Source organism: Sinocyclocheilus anshuiensis, unplaced genomic scaffold (assembly GCF_001515605.1).
Source record: "Sinocyclocheilus anshuiensis isolate Anshui unplaced genomic scaffold, SAMN03320099.WGS_v1.1 scaffold999, whole genome shotgun sequence".
Classification (NCBI taxonomy): domain Eukaryota; kingdom Metazoa; phylum Chordata; class Actinopteri; order Cypriniformes; family Cyprinidae; genus Sinocyclocheilus; species Sinocyclocheilus anshuiensis.
The window spans coordinates 781,151-797,113 of NW_015544197.1; the positions used below are offsets into that span (position 1 = coordinate 781,151).

The following is a 15,963-nucleotide window of genomic DNA, read 5'->3' on the forward strand; positions in this document are numbered from 1 at the left end:
AATAAGATTTGAAGCACACTACTAATAAAGTATAGGCCTTGTATATTATGCTTCTTCCCCTTATTTTCAAGTCCCGACATTTGTATGGTATAAAATGTGACCCTGGACCACAAAACCAGTCATAAGGGTCAATTTTTCGAACTTGAGATTTATACATCAATGAAAGCTGAATAAATAAGCTTCCCATTGATGTATAGTTTGTTAGGATAGGACAATATTTGGCCGAGATACAGCTTTTTTAAAATCTGGTATCTGAGGGAGCAAAAAAAATCTAAATATTGAGAAAATCGCCTTTAAAGTTGTCCAAATGAAGTTCTTAGCAATGCATATTACTAATCAAAAGTTACGTTTTGTTATATTTAAAGTAGGGAATTTACAAAATATCTTCATGGAACTTGATCTTTACTTAATATCCTAATGATTTTTGGCATAAAAGAAAAATCTATAATTTTGACCCATACAGTGTAATTTTGGCTATTGCTACAAATATATCCCAGCGACTTAAGACTGGTTTTGTGGTCCAGGGTCACAAATATGAAGTTTACCATAACTAGAGATGAAGTGAAATGTGAACTGAAGTGAAGTGAACTGTCCATTCAGGAAATGCGAATCCACCACCAAACATCACTTCCTGGTTCCAGTCAAAGGGTCAGGGAAAAACCCATGATGACACAGCCAGTCAAATCCCACATGATATCTATGTGATTGGGACACAGGAGGACCCATTGGGAGAGAAGGAGTGGATAGAAACAGTTAGGGGAGCCCTTAGAGATATAACCAACATTAGCTTCAAACAAGTAAGTGACACAAAACCCCACAGGAAGGCTTCAGGTGCCTTATGTTGTTTGCATACTACTTTAGATCATTCTTTATTCTCTGTGGAGTAATGACATGCTATGTTATGACACTTGACAAAATGTTTGAATGTGTTGAATGACCTAGTATACAGTACAAGCTGTGTGTGGTTTTTGACAGATAGCCACTCAGACACTGTGGAGTATAAGGATTGTGGTTCTAGCCAAGCCGGAACACGAGAACCGCTTCTCTCACGTCTTCTGTGACAGCGTTAAGACTGGCATAGCTAATGCTTTGGGTTTGTTTAAAGCTTTTTTTTTTCCATTACAAAATCATTAGCAATTGTAAAGCTAGCTGTTTACCGCTCTTCCTTGTGCATAAAAAGCTGATTGTGTGTGCATATGTGTGTTTAAAGGGAATAAAGGAGCTGTGGGGGTGTCTTTTATGTTTAATAGAACCTCCTTTGGGTTTGTCAACAGTCACCTGACATCGGGAAGCGAAAAGAAACTGAGGTAAGCCACAACCCAGAAACCTGTTAGTGTGACAAATGAGACATTGACATATAATACACAAAAATAATATGTATATAATTATATATAATAATATGTATACACAAGAATAATATGAATAATATAATTAAGAACTTATTACTGTACCTTTTCTAGGCGAAACCAGAACTATGTTAGTATTCTGCGTTTTCTGAATCTGGGAGATAAGAAACTTAATCCTTTTGACATCACACATCGCTTCACACACCTCTTCTGGCTGGGGGATCTGAATTATAGGGTTGACTTACCATCACAGGTAGGTTCAAATGAATGTGCATCAGCATATACTCAAGCATGTTGCAAATATTTTGCATGTTTTCTCCCCCTGTAAATAGACACAAGCATGTTGCATGCTGTAAATATTTGTGCATGTTTTTTTTCCTGTAAATATACTCAAACATTGCATGTTTTAAAAATGTGGCATGTTTTTTCTTTTTGTATAAGTCAAAGAGATATCAAAAAACTTTTTTAAAACTTATTTAATGCCTGTCAAATGCAAACACAAGACAAATAATCTGTTCATAAAAGAAACTACTTTTCTGTTTTGTATCAGATACTAACAATACGCCACTGCAGAGGTAATGTTTTATCACAAAAGTAATTAAAGGGATAGTTCACCCAAAAATGAAAATTGTCATTAATTACTCACCCTCATGTCATTCCAAACGATCTTCAAAAAGATCTCTGTTCATCTTCGGAACACAAATTAAGATATTTCTGATGAGATCTGAGAGCTTTCTGACCCTCCATAGACAGCAAGTTAACTACCACAGTCAAGGCCCAGAATGGTAGTAATTACATCGTTAAAATGGTCCATGTGACATCAGTGGATCAACCGTAATTTTACAAAGCTACGTGAATACTTTTTGTGCGAAAAGAAAACAAAATTAACGACTTTATTTAACAATTCTTCTCCCGTGAGTTACCATCTACTGCCATTATCGAGAGTAACACGACGCATGCGCGTGATGCTGCTGACGTATAACACGCATGCGCTGCGCCTTGTTTACGAGCAGAGGAAAGCTCGCGCATAAGTTGTGGTACTCTCCATAATGGCGGTAGATGGTAACTCGGGAGAGAAGAATTGTTGAATAAAGTTTTTGCGCGCACAAGAAGTATTATCCCAGCTTCATAATATTACGGTTGAACTACTGATGTCACATGGACTATTTTAATGATGCCCTTTCTACCTTTCTGAGCCTTCACTGTGGTAGTTACCTTGCTGTCTATGGAGGGTCAGAAAGCTCTCAGATCTCATCAAACATATCTTAATTTGTGTTCCGAAGATGAACGAAGGTCTTAAGGGGTTGGGAACGACATGAGGGTGAGTAATTAATGATATAATTTTCATTTTTGGGTGAACTATCACTTTAATGCTATAAAACAGATGGCTACATATAAGGTTGACATGTCCTGCAGTGTTTACCAGTTCCTTTATAACTATTATGTTTACTTATGTTATGAACTCATATGAATTGACAGACTATGTGGAATACTTGTACTTTTACTAATTCATTTGTCACACCGCAGGACCATTTATAATGGTCTAGTGGAGATATTTTTATATATTATAACTTATAAATGAAATTCCACTGCAATTCATTCTAAATCATATGAACAAGTGCCTTAGCATAGTGCTTTAGAATAAAGAAAAGAAAGTAGTACAACAAAAATAGACGAATCTCTGCTATACGCTTGCAAATCTTATTTTAATACAATGTTTCTAAACGTTATGCATCAGTTACCCACATTGATACTTTGAGGCTTAAACTGCCTTTGTGGTTTAGAGAGCGTAGTTGTAGTCAGGAGCAGGCAGTTCCTCTATTAAGACCAGAGCTGTCACGTACAGCAGCTCCTGACGTCAACTGACAGGAAAAGACAGAACTTTTGCATAGTTGTTTGCTTTTTGCAGGAAGCTGAGAACATTGTAATGAAGATCAAACTGCAGCAGTATCAGGACCTCCTGGCCAGAGATCAGCTGAACATAGAGAAGGAAGAGGAGAAGGTCTTCTTAGACTACGGTGAGAGCACTTGTGCATAATGTACCTGTCGATTTTCATTTCCACTGTAAATTTTGACAGATTTCGATTACTCAACTGCAAAGTTGCCCAGTGTCCATCCCTAGGTCGTCCTAGCCAAAACTTACACCTTTAGTTGAGTCAATGTTGCTATGTCTGACCAGTCAGAAAAACAGAGCAATGTTGAAATCGCCACAGTGTTTACACTTCCACCTATGAATGGCTCACTTATAGTTTCTCTACAAAGATGGGATGGAATAGTATTTTAAGTATTTCAGTACCCAAATATCACATCAACATCAACTCAGAACCATCTTTTAAAGTTTAGGACCTTATGCTGTTAACTGGAGGTTTAATAACTTTAATCCAAACCAGGCTTTGAGGACTTTTTTGATAGTTTGTATTATCATTAACCACAGTAAATAAGATCAAACTACCAAATTCAGAAGGAACATACACTAGTTTGGGGTTGGTAAATTTTTTTAAAATGTTTTTGAAAGAAGTCTCTTATGCTCATAAAGACTGCATTTATTTAATCAAAAATACAGTAAATACAGTAATATTGAGAAATACTATTAAAATTTAAAATAACTTTTTTTTTTAATTATAAAATAGTTTATTCCTGTGATGGCAAAAATGAATTTTCAGCAGCCATTACTCCAGTCTTGTCTTCTGATATGCTGATTTGGTGCAATAAATATTCATTATTATTATCAATTTAGAAAACAGTTGTGCTGCTTAATATTTTTGTGGAAACCATAATAATTTTTTTCAGGATTATTTTATGAATAGAACGTACATAAGATAGTTTGTAACATTAAAAATGTCTTTACTTTATCTTTTGACCCATTTAATGCGTCCTTACTGAATAAATGTATTGATTTCTTTGCCAAAAAAAAAAAAAAAATCCTACTGACCCTAAAATTTTAAACTATAGAGTATAAACATGGGTATACAGTATATGCCACCAAGGTTGCTTGAATGCCCTAAATCTAAAGTGATTATCTTGTGCCACTTCATGCAGAACACATTTTGTGTTCCACTGCACTGCTTTTTAAGTGTTTTTCTATTTATTGTGTAGCACCTTCTCCTCTTTTAGAATCTTTGTTTTCATTTCTGACTTCCACCCATTTTTCTGTTCCTCATGTTTTTATACTCAAGATCACTTACCGTCCTTTTTAATCCTTGTTTCATATGTTTTATTTTACAGAGGAGGAGGAGATAACATTTGCCCCCACTTATCGTTTCGAGAGAGACACACGGGAGAGATATGCCTACACTAAAGCCAAAGCCACAGGGGTACAGTGTGAAAGACATGCATTTCAACAACCTTCCTCATGGACCAGATATATTTTAAAATAGAATTTTCTCATTTAATCATGAAAATTCTGTTTACATAAATATTTGATCTCACAAACAGACAAAATACAACTTGCCTTCATGGTGTGATCGTGTGCTTCGCAAGTCCTACCCTATGGCGCATGTGGTTTGCAACTCGTATGGTTAGTTCATTTAATATAAAATGCAAGTTCCAAGTTCCAGTAAACAATCAATGCAGTTAAAACGTCATTACATTAACCAACATTACTCTTTCATATTTCAGGATGCACCAATGACATAATGACAAGTGACCATTCCCCTGTATTTGCCACATTTGACGTTGGTGTGACTTCTCAGTTTGTCTCAAAAAATGGTATGACTAAATAACAAAAATAATAAATATTCCACTATGACAGCAAGCCTACCTTTAGACATAGAACTGTTACATCCTCCCAGCTGTCTTATGCATTGTGCTGTTGCATTATTAACTATTTTTTTGCTCTTTACAGATCTCTCAAAGGATGCACAGGGTGCTATAAAAATCATGAATTGCGTAGCTGTTCTTTTGACTAAATCAAAGACTAAGTTCTTTATTGAGTATCACTCAAGCTGCTTGGAGAGTGAGGAGCTTCAATTATTATATCATAAATGATCACAAATCTTTTGAACCCTCCACTTTGTTCTTTGTAAGATCACACGAGCTACTGTAAAAAGAGAACAGTGAAGTTAAATACTTCCAATTCATTTTCTAGAATTTGTAAAGAGTCCTGAAGGAGAAAACCAAGAGAACACAGAGGGCTCGATAAAAGTACGATTTAGCGGACAAGTTGAGGTAAAAAATGTTATTTGATAAATCATTATGAATTAAAACATTATACATGTTTTAATCAGCCACCACGTTTACATTCTCTTTGTGAAATCGCTTTGCAGCTCACGCCCATCATTGCAGACCCTGAATACCTCCTTGAGCAGCACATCCTCATCTGCATTAAATCTACAGATTGTGATGAGTCATATGGTATGTTTACCTAAAACGTGTGAACTCACATTTGAGCTGGCTTGGTAGCTCTCATTATTGCTCATTGACCACTTTGCAAGCACATCATTTTCTGAATATGGTTCATATTCTAGTGAAAATAGTGATGGGTAGTCAAGGTTAACACTAGCACAGAAATCAACCATTGTTGTTGACTGTTGCTGTGTCTAAAATCGCTTACTTGTTCACTCATTCTCCAGTCACTCGGTTTCCAGTAGTGCGTGGCAATTGAGTGCACTAGGCCGTATCACTAGGAATGAACAAAATGAAGTGAGGCACTTTACACTGACATATTACACCGTTCGTTAGAATGCTGGAGCTGTCACAACATCATTCTGCCATAGATTCATCCGACATTAGCTTCCTTTAGAAAAACAAACAGAAGTCATAGGTAACTTAGCATTGTAATTACACATACCTCCATGCAAGCATTGTCGTTTCATTGACGTTATATTAATGAAAAAATATTAATTTGGTTTTCCATGGTTAACCTAATTTGTGTTCATAATCGTTAAACTACCTATACGTATATTTAAAAAAATTGCCACCAAGAATAAACACATCAGTAAGTGTACATTGTTCTATGTTCTTTTGTATGTAAAGAAAAAAAAGAATACATTTAGTGTATAATGACTGCAATTTTGTATTATATTTCTGACCCTGTTTTGATGCAAAATAAATGGAGTTGAGGAGCTGATTGTATCGACTCCTATGATGGGAATAAGGAATTGGAGTCGACTCTGAAAACCTGGAATTTAACACCCCTAGTTTAGAACATTATTAGGAAAACTATATTTATATGCACCACAAATACAGGGATATTCCTGTAAACATTTTTAATCATAATATTCCAAATAAAATGAATAAATGTTGAATGTTCAGTCATGGCGAAGATTGTTCAGTCATGGTGAGTATTCCGAATAATCTGTTAACGTGACTCAAAATTCTGATTAATACTACAGTCATACGCCATTTGTCATATTCGGATTTCAAGAAACTGGAATATTGACTTAATCTGGTTATAGCATGTGTGTACATGATGCTTACATAAGTTGCCATAAGACAATGTTCTGATTAGTACTGGAATATTCCTATGCATGTACACAATTACGCTGTGCTCTGCCTGTAGGTGAGGGTTGTGTGGCTCTGCGTTCTGCTGAAAGCTCTTACACTGAGTTCAGTATCAAACTCGCACATCATGGTGAGCGCACAGGTCTGCTAACAGGTGGCATACAGCTCCCCAAATCAGATGGAAAACAGACAGAGAAGCTGTATGGTGAGTGCACGATTTGTTTCTTTACAGCAGTGCCAGTTCAGAATTGTGTGTTCCTTTCTCAAAATTGTTGCTTTATTCCAGATTTCATTAAAGTTGGAGATGACCCAGGATCTGGAAAAGGCAAATCAGGAGATAATACCAAAATGTAAAATATTTCATCTTCCCTCTTTGCTGTTTACATTTCTTCATTTATCAGATGCTTATATCCAAAATGTTATGTTGTTATTTTATTACTTTTTAAATCAGTTACATGTTATATTTTCTTGTTTACTTTGACATTCTTCACAAAAATTAGATTTGATTGTTTGTACAAATGCACAACTTTGACATTCTTTGACAGGTCTTCTTCAGTCCTCACCACTGACATTAGTAACCCCAGTTATATGGGTGTAGGCTACAAGAGCAATAACCAGTCAGACAGGGGCCCCGGCAGAACAGGGTCATCATCTGGGCATTCATCAAAGGACATGACGCATGGCAATATCTCCCCAAAAAAGACTAGTTACGAGCATGCTACACCCAGCCCAACTACAAAGACATCAAACCCTATGTAAGTATCCACATTATGTTTAATTTAAGAGCAGGTGAAGACATTAGTAACTTGAATGTGCGAGGGGCCTCCGGTGTTCTTCACTTCCAGTTATTTTTAGTGATACAAAACAGCTTGTTATGCTGCTTAATATTGCAAACTAGTATTTCTTATTATATTATTTTAATGTATTATCGTAATTGTAAACACACTGGTTTGTAGCACAAATAGTTTTACAGTTTACTGCACTTTGTTATTCTTCTAGTTATTAACCTATAGCAGCTAATGGGTTGGAAATCTGGCATTGGAAGAAAATAGCGTAATTTACAAAATAAGGTGGATATATAGACATTTTTTTTTATCTCATTTACCTCATCAATATATCCTTTGTCATCTGACAAACATTTTTGATTTAGTCAAATATAACAGGTTATCTGCCAATATTAGAGATTTTAAAATGTATCAATATCAGTTGATATTGGATATTTCATTCCCATTTGCCATTTTTTGCATTTAGATTATCTTTGCCATTATGTAACACTAACTTAGTCAATAATTAAAAACACTTAGTTTAATAAGTTTAATATTACATATAATATAATATTACAGTTTAATAACACTGTAAAATGTAATCTTTGGCAAATCTCAAAATGAATTCTTTTTCATATTGTATATTATAATGTTGTGATGCCTAAATTCACTTTTAGTGTTTTATTTTTAATTTCTTTGTACAAAAAAGTATAGAATTTTAATGTCTACCTTTAATTGGTTGTCAGCCTTGACAAAAAAAAAAAAAAAGGTATAAGCCACAATATTAATAATGCATCCCTAATATTTAAATTAATGTTTATACAATTTTCTGTTTGTTTGAATGTTGCTTTGTTACTGATACCAATTAAAATATTATTTCTGATGACTAAAAAAAAAAGTGTAGGCCTACAAATGAACACTGCTTGTTATAAGAATAACCGACAGTTTGCATCCGTTAAAGTGATTCTAGATTAATCTATAAATTCATTTTGTGTGGTTATTTTTGGTTTAGATCTGAGGATGGGCAGACTCCAGAGATGTTTGAGAATCCACTTTATGGCTCAATGAGTGCATCACGAGGAAGTAAAGACCATCTCCCTCCTCCAGATGCTCACTTCGCCTTTTCCAAAACAGACCTTGATGCTGACCGTCAGCCCCCTGTTCCGACCCCTCGCATCCGCTCTTTCACCTGTTCAGAAACCAAACCCCAGTCATCATCAGCCACAAACACCATGAGCAGTGGTCTACAACCCCAGAACATCACCAAGAAGCCAGTGGTGCCTTCTCGCTCTGAAGGGGGCACGACTGGGCCTAATAGACCTCCAGTGCCCATGAAGTCCCGCCCTGGTCAGCCACAAGAGCTTCAACCAAAGCCCAGAGACTACAGGGACAGTTCTGAGCTCCCATCCAAGTTGCGGCTACAAACCAGATCAGGCCAACCAAAAGATGGTATGATAACTATAGTATATTCTACACATTCCTTCTTTGTGCAAAACACTAGATCGGGGTCTCGAAACTCATCTGTCAACTGACAGAGAGTTGCAAGGGCTGAGTGTAAACAGCTCTATTGATTATAATGGGAGCGACCCCAATCCATTAGGCTCAAAAATAATCACATTTAACTATTAAAACCATTGGTTTAACAATCAGTATTTGATACTACAGAGCATTTATTTATTGTTTATATAACTGTAATTTATATGATCATATATAGTAGGCCTACAGCCTTCATTAGTCAGCTAAGGGCGATTATAAGGCATAAAGACATTATAAACATAACATCATGATTTTCTGCCAAGCTTCTTTGAAACAATGTGCAATATGAATAGCACTATATAAATTTGCCTTGATATTTAACATTTATTGAAATATCTCTCCCTTCTCTTTCAATTGCAATGTCTGTCCTCAGGGCATAATGAGACGCCACAATTGAAGATGGGTCGGCCTTTAAAATGATTTCCTATCAGCTATCATCGTTGGTGTGAGCTTCATATCTGATACTTGAGACTCTGTAGTACTGGGCATAAGACATAAATGTATAAGAATAAGTGTATAAACAATAGCAATAGAAAGAACATGGATATTGATTTTTAAATGATGAATGTTTCACAGTTTGAATGTCACTGCATATAGTTTCACATAGAGCAATCATTTCTATCAGCCTCTGTTTAAACATTTAATTTTGCTTGAAATATTTTTATTAAAGGGAGGAGAGTGAAAAGGTGTTATCGTATATAATAAAACCAAGTGTTGTACAGTCATTGAATTGTTGTTTTTTTTCTTCCTGGAAAAATGCTCTTTATCAGTCAGTTTGACCATAGGCCACAAATAGTTGTTCTTAGAAATCCAAGGAGTGTAGCACTTTTCAAAATTACACATGCTTCCATTTTCCATGTTTTTTTTAATTTCTGTATTACTATGTATGGCATTGCAGAGCCCATACTGTAAATAGCAAGGAACTAGTTTAACCAACTAGCAATTAGCCAGGGCTAATCAGTCTTCTCGCTTCTTAGATTCAAATTAGACCAATATACCATGTTATATACCATGTCAACTATATGTTTAAAAAAATAGAAGTTATGACCAGTGTTTAAGAAAAAAAAAATAGATGACAAACTTTTAAGGCTACAGTCTCTAAGCAGGACCAGCGCTCTCTCCCACCTTCAATACCATGACTGAGGTGAGACCCTTGAGCCTAGCCTCCAACTGCTCCCGGGGCGCCGCAGCAAATGGCTGCCCACTGCTCCTGGTGTGTGTGTGTGTGTACACTATTCACTGCTGTGTGTGTGTGCACTTGGATGGGTTAAATGCAGAGCACACATTTCTGAGTATGCGATAGCATACTTGGCTACACGTCACTTTCACTTTCACATATTCGACTGGCTACTACCCGTGCTGCTTATTATTTGCCTCCATCTGCTGGTGAAAGAGGTGAACTACCAGAGATCCTCCTATTGAAGGAGGACCGTTTGCTAAGTAACGGTCAAACGGACCGTTTGCTTCTCTGGCATTAATTTCATTATATAAAATATTTCATAATTTTATAAAATATGTATATTTTTTCATTTAAAAATAACATATATAAGATTTTTTCGTAAATAGACAATTTCCTATTCAGTATTTGTGAGGCATTTTCCGAGATGCGTACAGATGACGCAAACATTCCTCCACCAATGGGAGCGTTACGTCTTCGTTCGTCTAGCCAATAGAAGCACGAATTGAAGAACACGGGGGGCTCTTCGATGACGTGTGTGATCTGAAGCACAAAACCGCGTGAAAATGGTAAGCGTTGTTATTTAGCAATAACAAACGGTGCTTTCCGTTTAAAAAATAAATAAGCGACTTCGCAGCGACCAGATAAATCTGTTTGCAGTATTTAAAATGTATTATTGATTACTGCTCACCGCTGTTGGTGAGGTATTAATAATGGCAGCGTCCTGCTAACGGCTAGCTAACCTGTCCAATCTCAAACTAATTTGTATTGTTATTCTTTTAATTCAATTCCAAATAGAAACAACTCCTATTGGCACCGGATATTTGTTAATGCTTTGGTATTTGTTATCGAATAGAGTAATTTAGAGCCAATGTAAACTGCTTTTGATGGCTTCTCTCGTTGTGTATGGCGTTGTACTGTATTTCACACTTTTCACTCGTTTGATCATCTTTTGTACATATATCAGGCCTTAATTTGAATGTAACATTCAAACTTTTAATTCCTCAGCTCTTCTACTCGTTCTTCAAGTCCTTGGTTGGCAAAGATGTTGTGGTGGAGCTCAAGAATGACTTGAGGTAAGCGCTTTCCTTTTAATATGTCATGTACTTTTAAAATAGTATGTCATCTCATCACATTCTGAATATCAACTTTGCAGCATTTGTGGAACATTACACTCAGTTGATCAGGTATGGCTGGACATTGCGCTTTATTGAAATATAAGCAAATATTGAGTGAATTTAATTTCAAAATTAAACTTCTCCCTTCACAGTATCTGAACATCAAACTGACAGATATCAGTGTCACTGATCCTGAGAAATATCCGCACATGGTGAGAACTAGTCAAAGCGTGTTCCTTGTTAAAGATTAGGAAGTGTTCAGACTATTTAAAGGGGTGGTTCATTGCAATTTCACTTTTTTTAACATTAGTTAGTGTCTAATGTTGTTGTTGAAGCATAAAGAATATCTGCAAAGTTACAAAGCTGAAAGTTCAATGCAAACGGAGATATCGTCTGGCAGGAAATTCTGGCAGTTTAATGCATACAAAAACAGCTGGTAGGGACTACAATGAGTTACTTCCCGGGTTAGTGACATCACAAACCCAGATAAACCCCGCCCTCGGGAAAAGGCAGCAAAGGGGACGAGGCCGCAGAACAGGAAGAGAAAACTAGAGGTGCACATAAAAATCTATTCATATATGAATCACGATTCTGTCTTCTAACAATTCTAATGGATTCACAAGTTTCAAAATCAATGTTCTAAAGCAGCAGTTCTTAATACTGTTCCTCGCGTCCCCCTGCTCTGCACACGCTCTGCATCTCTCTCTCTCTCTCGTTCAGCTCACCTCCAACAATAAACTGTTACAATTATATGCTTATTTTCACATAGTTTACAATACAACCGGAGCACATGCCGCCGAGGTGAGGGGCGGGATGCGTAGATGTGCGCTAGAGGCGGTTTAGCCAATCACAACACACTGGGCTAGCTAACCAATCAGAGCCCATAGCCAATTTCTGATAGGGGACGTTAGACTGCACCCCATAAACACAATCAAGCCTAGAAAAAATCCAGTGAACCACCCCTTTAAACCTCGATCACTCAATAGATTGATAAACAGAATTAATACTTAAATAGCAGAAAAGAACACTTGTTGTCTGCCTGTGCCTATACCTCAGCCACTTGAGTCTGTCATGTATGAAATGTCATATTGAGTTTAAGCAGGTGCTCAACCTTCAGGAGAACTGTCTATATATGACTTTTAATTGTTTTGTTTTAGTTGTCGGTGAAAAACTGCTTTATCCGTGGATCAGTAGTGCGATACGTTCAGCTTCCTGCAGATGAGGTGGACACACAGCTACTACAGGATGCTGCACGCAAAGAAGCTATGCAACAGAAACAATAATGTTTACATTTGAGAATAGTTTCTTGTTGGACTGTTCAGAAGCATCATCCGTGGAGCTTTGTAGATTAAATGTTTTTTTTCCCCTACCTGAAGCTTTTATGTAAAGTGTGGAATCTGGATTTTTTTGTTGTTGTTAATTTCCATTTTTACCTCTGTTGTCATGAGACCCATTACTGAGAGGGAATGACTTTTTTCAGTTAGTAGTGGTTGTGTGCTTTTAATAATGGTTGGAAGGTTCTGTATTGCATCCAGATGACTTTTGTTTTAGTTAAGTTCTTCAGATTACTAATTCAGGAATAAAGTATTTTCTTCCACTGTGCTTTTTGTTATTTTATTTCAACCATTGTTCAAAATCGCATTCTGTCTGAGTAAATACTTCTTTTGAATAAGTCTTTGAATAAGACTTAAAAAGGTATTTTTGATGTCATGGGTCTCCAACCCTGCTCCTAGAGAGCTCCCGTCCTGTAGAGTTCGGCTTCAACCCCAATCAAACACACCTGAACCAGCTAAGCAAGGTGTTCAGGGTTATTTGATAATTACAGACATGTTTGTTGGAGCAGGGTTGGAACTGAAGTCTGCAGGAAGGTAGCTCTCCAGAGTCCAGGCACAGGTTGCAGACCCCTAATATAAAACATACTTATTTTTATTTATTTTTTTACAGTGGTAAAATTATTTGTTTTAAATCATATGAATGTAATCCGGACGTACAACATCTGTCAGTTGGGTTGCCTCCGTGCCATTCACCAATCAAATCCTTTCCCGTGGCTTCATGGGATATTTAAGTGTCCATTGTATATGCACTTCAGAATCTCACTGTAGATTACTTTTTGACTACTGCTTTATGAATACTCTGAATTTGGACATTCCACTTGTCTCACATACTGTTTTTCGCATGCTATATAGTAGGGAACTCTGTGATTTCGGATGCAGCCAAAGTGTATGTTGCGCAGCTTAAAATGTTTATATACAGGCTAAGGTGTAGGAACGGTGTGTATGACTAGTTAAATATGGGTGGGACACTTAAGTTTTTGTATTTAATGTTTATTTTTGCTATGTACAGTGTAGAGGAGTTCTGTACCTATTTTAAATGGTGAGGAGCTAAGTCATTTTGCATTGTGCTTTAAAAAAATTAACATCATATGAGATCTTATTTTTAAATGATTTATTCATTCATCATCATCATCACTATGCGCTACCTATTTAGGCCTACAGTGTTTTAAAAGGAGTGCCTAAAAGTACTCGTGGGGGTCAGTGGATAAGATAAGAGTTTTCTAAATGTGTATGACTTCTCTTGCTACTAACTAGTTTCTATTTAAAACTGAAGCATTTTCATTGTGCTTTAAAAAAAATTAACATCATATGAGATCTTATTTTTAAATGATTTATTCATTCATCATCATCACTATGCGCTACCTATTTAGGCCTACAGTGTTTTAAAAGGAGTGCCTAAAAGTACTCGTGGGGGTCAGTGGATAAGATAAGAGTTTTCTAAATGTGTATGACTTCTCTTGCTACTAACTAGTTTCTATTTAAAACTGAAGCATTTTGTACTGTATCTGACAAACTAAAACTAATATATTACAACATTTGGCTGTAGCAGAGCGTTGTTTCATTTAAAAGTTTGCTGTTTTGTATGTAGAAATAATAATCCCTAATTTTAATATCAATATTGGTTTATTTTAACAGTCAAATTTAGACGATTTTAGCGTGTTAATGTTATGAGAGCGCCCTTTAACAGAGTGCCGAAGGATTTGCTAATTAGCTCACCAATGAACTTGAAATCTGTTCATTTGCTTGAAACGAGTGAACCACTAAATTAAGACAAATTGCTGTCAGCTGCTTGTTCCGTTTCCATTCGCGGTTTTACTGAAACTCACGCAGGCTACGTTTAAATTAAACGGATACGGGGTTTAATGAGAATGGTAGGTGTTATTTTTTTTTTCCTTCTCATAACAGAGTTGGTTCTTTCAAAACTCGAGGACAGCCCGTTTTAACCGTCATGTGGCGTTCCAAGTCATTTCGTGCTCAGAACTCGCCATGAAACTACGTTTTGGAACAGCAGAGTATATTTTATTACGATCAGTTTTCTCGGTTTTGTTTGTCTGCTCGTGTTTATCACAAAAGCTTGTTTCAATTACTACCCTGTGGCATCTGAAAATCACTGTGGATGTCTTTACTTAAATCATGAATTGGGTGTATTGATTCATATACACTGAAACAGGGCCGTCCTTAGCTGATGCGGGGCCCGGTGCGAGGTAGGGTGCGGGGCCCCTCTCGGTCCGTTTGCCACGGGGACCCCTCAAGCGCGGGGCTCCGTGCGGCTGCACCAGTTGCACCCCTAAGGACGGCCCTGCAAGAACACCAGACAGGTTCCAATGGTTCTAGTCTGTTTTCAGGAGAAATGCATGAATGAGAGCTTTGACATGGAGGATTGTTGCTCTGAGCTGCACCACAGCAAAGTAAGTTTAGAGATGGACCTTAGGAAGTTTGTCAATTATTTAATGATTGGCGAAATGTGAGCTTTAGGTAGCTTGTCTTGATGGCCTATTGCCTTGTCATTTAGATGGATGATCGCATTGCTAAGGGTTCTGCTCTAAACTCCTTACTCAACGAGCTGTTAGAAGAAAAGGTAGTGTTTTCTAAATGGCTTTGCTACTTGTTTTTCTTCAGTGATCCATGTTTTTCTCTTGCTTTTAGATTTCTACTAAGAGGAACAATCATTGGATACTTGGCCCTGAGGACCTCAACGATACTCTTGTTTATGATTTTGAGATTGAAGAAGCAGCCTGAGCTTTTGTGTTAATGCCTACATGGTTGTGCTTTCACCTGTGAATAAACATTGTGGGTGAAAGTGTGGTTTTTAATAACTTCATCAGCTAATAGTAACTTGTAAATAAAGTGTGTATATATTTACTTGCATTGCCTCCCTTCTGTGTGTAAACGTGTATAAGTTTGACTATTGTGAGGTCCTCACCATTCAAAATGATCCTTTCTGAAAAAGTGAAACTGTTGAACACCAACTAGTGAGTCAGCATTTAGTAGTTTAAAAGCCCTGACTAACATAGTGAAACAAACGGCTGTTTGTGTACAGCATATTTTAGGGACAAATGTATACCTAGATGTGACCTGAACTGAAGAAGAAAAAACAAACATTTGGGGGTGTCCTCATTTGTAAAAAATAAAATTGAAACAATGTAGACAGTTTCAGTTAGGATTAGGTTATAGCCAGTATATATGAGAACAATAGAAGTTTATTGAATGGACCATTTTATATAGCTAAGTAAATGTGTGTGTGTG

The 15,963-nt window shown here is 36.6% G+C and overlaps 2 protein-coding genes across 2 annotated transcripts in view; both read left to right on the forward strand.

Annotated features, from left to right (window-relative positions):
* LOC107696774 (phosphatidylinositol 3,4,5-trisphosphate 5-phosphatase 1-like) overlaps positions 1-9,964 on the forward strand; it is an 18,717-nt gene extending 8,753 nt beyond the window's left edge. The window contains exons 12-27 of the mRNA XM_016497270.1: positions 601-797; positions 976-1,093; positions 1,211-1,307; positions 1,461-1,599; positions 3,256-3,364; positions 4,572-4,660; positions 4,782-4,863; positions 4,965-5,054; positions 5,191-5,301; positions 5,434-5,513; positions 5,612-5,699; positions 6,847-6,993; positions 7,075-7,138; positions 7,334-7,543; positions 8,565-9,001; positions 9,462-9,964. Coding sequence (XP_016352756.1) covers positions 601-797; positions 976-1,093; positions 1,211-1,307; positions 1,461-1,599; positions 3,256-3,364; positions 4,572-4,660; positions 4,782-4,863; positions 4,965-5,054; positions 5,191-5,301; positions 5,434-5,513; positions 5,612-5,699; positions 6,847-6,993; positions 7,075-7,138; positions 7,334-7,543; positions 8,565-9,001; positions 9,462-9,508 — 2,105 coding nt within the window. The 3' untranslated portion in view covers positions 9,509-9,964. The remainder of the gene's footprint in view (positions 1-600; positions 798-975; positions 1,094-1,210; positions 1,308-1,460; positions 1,600-3,255; positions 3,365-4,571; positions 4,661-4,781; positions 4,864-4,964; positions 5,055-5,190; positions 5,302-5,433; positions 5,514-5,611; positions 5,700-6,846; positions 6,994-7,074; positions 7,139-7,333; positions 7,544-8,564; positions 9,002-9,461) is intronic.
* An 804-nt stretch (positions 9,965-10,768) lies between these two features.
* smx5 lies at positions 10,769-12,984 on the forward strand. The gene is made up of 5 exons (XM_016497271.1): positions 10,769-10,834; positions 11,274-11,341; positions 11,422-11,452; positions 11,536-11,595; positions 12,541-12,984. Exons 1-5 carry the CDS (start codon positions 10,832-10,834, stop codon positions 12,664-12,666), a joined length of 288 nt encoding a protein of 95 aa, XP_016352757.1. The 5' UTR covers positions 10,769-10,831; the 3' UTR covers positions 12,667-12,984.
* Positions 12,985-15,963: the final 2,979 nt, after the last annotated feature.

What these genes read in the sequence shown, in the direction of transcription:
- smx5 (XM_016497271.1), top strand. An exon ending in CATTACACTCAGTTGATCAG is followed by an intron (nt 11,453 to 11,535) that starts GTATGGCTGGAC and finishes CTCCCTTCACAG; the next exon opens with TATCTGAACATCAAACTGAC. An exon ending in CTGAGAAATATCCGCACATG is followed by an intron (nt 11,596 to 12,540) that starts GTGAGAACTAGT and finishes GTTTTGTTTTAG; the next exon opens with TTGTCGGTGAAAAACTGCTT.